Genomic DNA, 8,400 nt, shown 5'->3' with positions numbered 1-8,400 from the left:
ATAGGGTTTCTAGCTTTTTGTCCTAGACTGGCTTACTCTTGGAAAATGTCCCTATTTTTTAAATATCAAAAATTTACCTCAAATTTCAACAAAATCTGCACCAAAACTAAACATTTACTGAGAAAATAAATTGAATCAAACTACTGCTTCTAAATGCTTTGATTTTATTAGGCAGTGTGTTCGTTTTCGAGCCTACGAAAAAATAGATATTTCAAGATTTTGAAATAACATTTTTACTTACATTTGAAATTTTCAAAAACAAACCAAGTTTTATTTTAAATTTGAAACTCAACATGTAGGTTTTTAAACTTAGAAAAAAGTTTTGAGATATTTTTAATTTTAGACTTGGGTTTTGATAATTATGTGGAAATTTTTTATTCTGATCAAAGCTACCCCGGTGATCAATGTTACCCCTTTTTACGGTATTTAATTTTTACGCTGAAAAAGTGTAGTTTTATATCATAAAAAAACCGGACATCAAAAGTTTCGTTTCGGATATCGTTCAGTTCTGATCCAGTGGGATTTTCTTTCAGCGTAAATCTCAGAATCGATATTATTTTTAAATTTGAATTGAAATGTTTTATTTTGAAAATAATTCTAGTACATAAATCAGTTTTCCTTGTTTCTGTTTTTTTTTGTTGAGTCACCGCTTTTTTTTTGTTTATTTTCCATTTTTATCTCTCTCGCGCATGTGTAAACGTGTGTAGTTGTGGTTGTATTTTTTCCCTTCGTTTTTAATTATTCTGTGTGTAAGTTCTGCAAATCCTGCTATCGAAAAAATAAAAGTGGTTGTACTTCAATATTATTAGTTATTATTATTTTTGTTTTCCATTGTAACTTTTTTTCTTGCTTTCACGATTTTTGTTATATTTACTTGCATGTTTGTTTTTGCTTTGTGTTGTGTTTTTTTCTCTCGATTGTAGTAAACTGAACGAAAATAGATACTTTTCACTTTACAATGATTGATCGGTTGAGTTGTTTTTCTTCACATTTTTTTCAGAGTCACTTTCCGCATGCTATTTTCAATATATTTAAAAAATGGAACATATGTATAATTTGTTATATTTTTAATTTCATATTTTTGCTTCGGTTTCTCGAAAACACTAGGTTGTTTTTCTCTTATGTTAATTTAGATACTTCTCATGTGTTCAGTTAAATTTTATTTTATATTGTATTTTAATCACTTAATCAAAGAATTGCTACACAACTAATCATAGTTTTTTTTTTCCTCAAGGTTCATTATTAATAAAAGTGATGGTTTTATTTATTTTTTTCAACAACAATTTATCGTTTAACATTATTTTATTACTTTTAAAAATTTTCATGTTTTACATTATATTTTCATTCGTTCTGTCCGGTTACTCCCTCGGGTCATTCAGTTAGAATGATCATCTTCTGTTTCTTTGTTCTTTATTGATTTTTTTTTACAAGGGAGGACAGGTTCGTCGAACTATAGGACTAGGAGATGCCGGAATTTTACTGCCTTGATCACTCTACGCTAGCGTTTGTGGGGTCATTGATAGACCCGGAACCGAACTAGGTTAGTTGAAATATCTTTTGATTCCGTTTTCCATTCCTACGTTCGTTTCATTCCTTTCGAAACTTTGCTTTACTCCACTTCCGGCCTAAATTGTCCATTTATAGACTTGATCTAGTACTTTAAAATTTTCTTTAGAACTATCACAGACGCAGTGATGAATGCACGCGAGTGTCGATACGAGATTTTCGTTTTAGTTATTTTGTTTTTATTTGTTCTTCTTCTTCTTCTGCCGCTTGACTCGTTCCGAGTGACTCTATCTACTCTATCGACTTTTCGATCTTATTCTCTGCTGGCTTGCTTAGGGCTTTTCTTGCTATTTTCTTTCCTTCTTTGAATCCTCAATCTCTGAATTTTGCTATTTTCTCTGTGGGAAATTTTCGCTGTACTAGAGCAATGCTATTCTACTACTGCTTCTTCTGTCCTCTAAAACGGAGTTTTAACTGCTTGTCTTGACGACTTCATGACTGATTCGGGATGTCTCGTTTCTTCCTCCTGTTCTTTGGGCAACACGGAGTTCCCAACATTAGTGTCTAGAGCAGTTCCCTTGTTTGTATGCCTTCATTTTGTTCTAAGAATTTGTTGCGGGCTGCAAAGGTTTACTAGTGATTAAGTAAACTGAAATATTTTGTTTGTGGTTGTATCAATATACGTGTGGTTTATTATCAATAATGATAATATATTTTGTCTATTCATACAATATTTTTAAAGTATTTTTGAGTAAAGTTTTCAATAATATTTATTACTAAAAATCTTACAGATTATTCATATTCTTTAGTTGGTTTTCCTTATTATTTGAATTAGAATATTTGTTTTGTTTCGCATTCATGTATGGTAAATTTTGTTCATTTTCTTTGTTTTTTTTTACAAATATCGTTAGTATTAGTGCTGTTTTTTTCATTCAAAAACTGGATGTGTGAGAATCACGTGGACACGATTTTTTTCATTTATTTTCAATGTTATTGTTTTCGGACAGTTGTTGCAGTAGTGTAGGGCTATCTGGGTGATTGAACTTGGTGTGGAAAGAGTTGTGTCATGTTCATTTTTCCGTTGTTTAAGATTTCGATGTGTTGAAATGTTGGTGTGCTAAATAAATCTCCAATAAAAAAGGTTAAAACTGATTTTGTTTAAATTTAATTTTGTTGTAACTCCTCAACTTTGAGTTTTCTATAAGAGCATTGGTACATGATGAAAAAAAAAACGCATTTTATGTGTCACAACAATATCAAATGAAACACACCGGAAAATATTCGATGGACTTATATTACTTCTAATTAGCAGTGAAACAAACTATCGATCGATCTGAAAACCAAACAAACAAAAAGTGCCATCCATTCGTTACTATTTAATTTTCAATGTATCACAGAATTTGCTTTCGAAACAAAACTATATTTTAAAACATACAATGCGATTGAACAAAAATAGGCAAATGAACTATCTCATTCGACGATAGATATTAAAATGATGTTCGGTTTATGATTCAAGTTTATTGATAATAATTTAGATTACAATGTTATGGAAATTTTCAAAAATATCAATACTATCAAAAGAGTATTTTCAAAATAAAGAGTGGATCTTTTAAGTTTAAATACTAAAAAAAATTCCACAGTCATAATATTTTTTAGAACAAATGAATGTTTAACTTGCTCGTTGTAAGGAAATTCAAATGAAGGTTTTTTGTCGTTCAATTATTGTGACGTTAAGAAATGTTTTTGCAAAAAGTTCATTAGTCCGCTGTGATATCACCAAAGAGCCCTAAACATAACTTTTTGATGAATGTCGGTGACCTTTTTTTTTGTTCTTGTTGGATCTTTTTCCTCTTCTCTAAATATAAATGTATCTCCTAGCTATCTAAAAAATATTTTCGCTTCTCACCTTAAGACCCTTCGCTTGCCTACCATTAACCAACATCTTGAGAATGGTTCTGTTCTTTACAGAGATAATCTCGCTTTTTCTGCGACCGATGATGGATTCTAAACAAACCCGGATATTTTATCTGATCGTAGTACATGTAGACTTCTGCCAGTGCTCGATTCGGAAACACTATCGCATGGCAGTCACGGCATTTCAACGAAAACCAGAACTTAAAACACTTAAAGTAGTTGAAAAATTTGATTTCCTCCTGTTTCTTTCGAAAAGTCAGATATTTTCCCTCCTATCGTCAAATGCATTTCAAAGTCAAGTGGTGTTGCTTTAATTTTGAATTCTGACCATTGAGTTTCGAAGATATGTTTTTTTATTAGGGCTAAGAGCAAGATTTCCCTGGGAGGAAAATCTCCAGAACTCGCTCTAGATATCAGATCATGAATATAAGGTATTGATGTAACAGATTTTTAGAAAATCTTACTCTTCTCAGTCTTGACAAATTATATTTGGTTTACTCTCAGTTTCGATAATTTCATAGATTTTTTTCGCTCAATTACATTTGAGATGCGCATTTTTTTCTTGGTTATTTTTCTCTAGCATGAAGTTTCAAATTCTGGTATATTTTGCCAAGCACAGCGAAGAATATGTTGCATTTGAGTCGAATAAGGTAATCACTGCATAGTTTTCGAACATATTTGAATGCCCAAAAACTGCAAAAGAAAATAGAAGCAATAAAGGCGTGTTGCGATTCACTATAGAAAGCGATATTGTAGCAATCAAACAGGATTTACAGGAAAGCTGAAACTTTATTCATGTATATTTTTATGTCGCAAAGAGCTTTCCAAATAATTCAAAAAACGCAGCTCCCTGCAATTGATCAGCCAATTAGCAATTAATTTAAATCGGAATTTAAAATTAATGGACAAAAGAACATAATCCTTATTGCAGCATTTACTAAAATATCTCTGAACATAGCTAAACTGAAATCCATCTCCGATTATTTTTTCAATTTTTCCATTTAGTTTACAATTTACAATGAAACAAAAGCAGTCGTGACTGATAGAATCCGTTTCCGCGTAGCGCAGCTCAAGCAAGCCATGATCTTCCTCATTAGTTTTCCTCTTCATATCCCTCTGCACGGGTATTTCCTTCAGACAATTTCCCATCTTTTCACATTAGTTGTTTATTTTTCCTGCCAGCTTTGTTTCTTTTCGTTTTATTAACCCCTTAGTGTTAATTTGCTTATCTTAGAAGAAAGGTCTATTTTACTTAAATTTTAGTTATGGTTACAGAACGACCGTACCCTACCAGCTGATGTCAGCTGCTGACTTCGAGGAACATCGGGAGGGGGGTAACATTTTGAATGTGTTCCCTCCCAAGTCGTCGTTCTAGGATATTCCGCTCGCTTTTCCGTTTGCGGAAAAAAATTAAGAATTTTCGCTAGAACCTATTCTATATTTCAATACAGTTTCACCGATTAAAATATGGATTTTATTTTCACGGCATTTCCCGGATGACACGTCAATTGGGTTTCGATCAACAAACGTAAACAATGTCTAAACACAGGTAAAACTTAGGTTAAATTTGGTTTTTGAATAACAAGTTTTGATTTCATTTTTTTTGTTTCATTTGGAGTCCTGAACATTTGAGTTTAGGGTTGTGAAGATAAGCGATATGGTTCTGCCGGAGAAAATAAGCAATTCGAAAACAACTTTCGGAACGTAAGATTTAGATTTTTGTTACCGCTTCTGGAGTACCATTGGGATGATTCATTTGTATTATTTTTGCTTAGCATGTTTTAACTTTTAGTACTTACACATAAGAGATTGTTATAGGAATACTTTTGATTTTAGTGAATAAGTATCGCGTGAGTGTGTGTGTGAGTGATTGAATGTGTTGATGTGTCTGTGTGCGATCCGCCTGCAACACGTCTAGAGAGGAGAATAAAAATGTGTAAAAGTAATACTAAACGCAACCTCGATAATATATGAATAATAATCACAATTCAAACAACTAAAACAAAAACAAAATAACTCTAACATGACATTATAATAAAAATACTCAAAAATAAACCTAAGCAAATAGAGAGGTATCGAATTTTCTCGTTAATAAATGTTTTGTTTTCATAATTATCATACAACGGCTTCCATTTGTCACCTGATATATTTTTTGCTTTTTTTTCAAGAACATACACACTATACAAATGTCGTTGCTCCAATAGGACGTGAGTTTTGCTTTTATTAAATTTAAATTATTTTTGTTAAGTTTGTTACTCTTGTTCTCACAAATGTGTCTGTTTTGGTTTTCCGCTTGTGTTGTAATATTGTTCTGTGATGAAGAGAGTCAGATAGAATAATTGATCAAAATTGTTGCTTTAAATATGGTCGTGATCGGGTGTGGATTGTGAATTCTAAAAGTGAGGAGTTGTTGTATTCGTGTGTTGGTGTAAGAGAGATAGAGAGTAGCCATATCATAGTGTTGATACGATTTATAATGGTCTCGGTGTTGGTGAAAGTTGTTCCAAGTGCTCGTATATAAAAAGTTTACCTAAATTTTTAGATGTACAGATCTGTCCCAACAAACTATCTGAAAATCAAATATTTGCAAATTTTATATGAGAGTCTCCAATAAAGTATTTTTGTCGGAAAAAGTTAAATCAAAATGGTGTATCGTGTGTATAATAATAACAATTAAATAGTATAGGTTGCATCAACTCGGAATTATTGGTGTCGATTGGCTTAGTATAAAATTCAATACTTATATTTTAAATTCAATCGCGTAATTATAGAAAATTTAACATGACCTTCGTTCATCACTATGAAACGAAATCCGATGAAAAGATTCTTCAACCCATATTTCGGTTTCACTATTCCCACGAACGTAAGAATATCTATTCCGGAGTATGTTATACATTCCATACTATAATCGACTGAATGAGTGAGAACTGAATCAAACTCTTTCAATATAATCACATTACCTACAATTACAAGAAAATATACAAAATTACACAAAAATAATACAGATAATAATATCCTCCACGTTTTAACATACACAGGGTAAATACAAATGTAAAGTTTCGTTATACGCAAAAAATCGTGCAACACGCGTTCGCTTGTACAACTCATAAAGGTTTCGTTTACATTCCATGAAAGTAGTACGAATTTTTACATGCACACAACCTTGGGGGCATCAGTTTGCCTTCTATTGATTTTTTTTCGCATAATTTACTTTCTATTTTTCTTGTTCTGCACTGCTCTGATTTTGTTTCTTTCTACCGCTCTCTGTTGTGTAATTATTGTTCTCGCTTTCACTGTTTTTGTTGATTTTCTTCTTCTTTGTAGTCGCAACTCAAGGGTAAACCACTTTGTTTCAAACGAAATCATCCATCTATTGTGAAATGTTTTTGGTGGTGAGAGCACATGCTCTGCTGGTAGCCGATGATCTGCTGTAGGTATGTGTTCTGGTTGCTGCTTTCGCTCCTCCACTACACACGGTTGTCTCTGGTTGTGTTGGTTGGTTTTTGCTTGTTTGTTTGTTGATTACTTGTTGGGTATCTATTATTCTGCTAGTTTAGCTGTGGCGGCCATCACGTTCGCTGGTGGCAGTTCGATCGGTATGTGGTAGTATTTACATTGCTTGCGCTTGCACATACCCTTCGCATGGTCACGGCAGACCGCCACACGCTGATCACATACTTCTACTTTATCACCTGAAGATGCCGGCCGGTTTGTAGGAGGAAGAAATGAAGTAAAAAAAATACGAAATGATTAGATGATTTTGCAAGATTGATTTTTTTTTTGTAGGAGAAAAAATGTTAAGTTGAGTTGTTGAATTTTCCTAAGAATGGCATATTTGTGCACGATCCGGCAATTGAATTGCTACATTACTTGAACAGTTATTTTAAGCTTCCATTCAAAACTAGTATTCGACTTGTTAACATTGTGTCTAGGCTGTCAGTGGAAAATAAATCTTAAAGAGGAACATTTTGTAGTGATTGCCTTGTTCCGAACTTGGAGACGGCAGAAAGAAATAGTTCGGAAGCTACATATCCTACAAACGTGTGTATTGTGCACCGTACTGTAGATTGATAGATGTTTGGAGATCTGAGGTAACACAATGATATGCTTGAGGACGACGAGCTAATGTGGTCATCTTCCATGGTGAAGCTCGTCAAGGTGCGCCTTGAGAGAAATCCTTGACGTCAAGCCGCTAAATTGGCAGAGGATCTTAACATATCGGATCGAAGTTTTCGTCGTATCTTCAACGATAACCTTACAGGATTTTAAAAAAGGCTTGAAATCCAAATCCAAATAAAACAATTTCTTCGGGGGCCCTCAATGAATTCTGCAAAACATCAATTTGCATCATTACTTTTTTTTATGAACGCACCCTAAATTCCCTAATCAGACCTTGAGTGTCAATTTGACTCTCCTCGTTTAAAACCAATATATCTCTCTTGCTTCCTTTCCGATTTTTACAAAATTTATATTTTTGGAAACCTCGTAATGTAACTCAAACATGTTTATCAAACAACATTCAGTTACAACGCTCTTCTCCGAGTAGGGCAGTAGGGCTCTTTAATAATTAGAATGGCAGAGTTTGGTTGTCAGAAAGATCACGAACCCATGACGACGTACCGATGGTCATCAGGTCAAAATCTCCCGTGATTGACGGATTTCGTTGATTTTTTTAGGATTTTTCCAGGGTTTCAGAAAAGCTTAAAGTGGCCAGCGAGCACGCAGGACCTGATTCCTACAGACTTCGCTGTTTAGAGTATGCCCAAGCAACCAAAAGCTTGAATATCACTCCCGGAATGAACCCATAAGTTCATAAATATTTGGCTGATAAAAAAGTTATTTCAAGGCAAGCTATTTACATGGATCTTCGTCCTCAACCAAGTTCTGCCAATACTCAAAACAAGCTTTAAAGTACTTTTTTCGTTTCTGTTTCAACTTTTTTGGAACTTTAAGGAAGGAAGAAAAAAAACTTCCTACGTA

The 8,400-nt window shown here is 33.3% G+C and overlaps 1 protein-coding gene across 21 annotated transcripts in view; it reads right to left on the bottom strand.

The window, feature by feature from the left end:
* Positions 1 to 553: 553 nt before the first annotated feature.
* The window catches only part of LOC129744717 (muscleblind-like protein 1), a 302,890-nt gene continuing 295,043 nt past the window's right edge, over positions 554 to 8,400 (bottom strand). For 18 of the 21 annotated variants that reach the window (XM_055737391.1, XM_055737385.1, XM_055737386.1 and 15 more), the window contains one exon: positions 554 to 7,112. In XM_055737391.1, the coding sequence (XP_055593366.1) occupies positions 6,961 to 7,112 (152 nt within the window). In that variant the 3' untranslated portion in view covers positions 554 to 6,960. The remainder of the gene's footprint in view (positions 7,113 to 8,400) is intronic. The other 3 variants (XR_008736979.1, XR_008736977.1, XR_008736978.1) reach the window with 1 other exon arrangement.

The sequence above is a fragment of the Uranotaenia lowii genome, chromosome 2, assembly GCF_029784155.1.
Source record: "Uranotaenia lowii strain MFRU-FL chromosome 2, ASM2978415v1, whole genome shotgun sequence".
Lineage (NCBI taxonomy): Eukaryota > Metazoa > Arthropoda > Insecta > Diptera > Culicidae > Uranotaenia > Uranotaenia lowii.
Note: the sequence above shows the minus strand (reverse complement) of the source record. Positions and strands in the feature narration are given on the sequence as shown.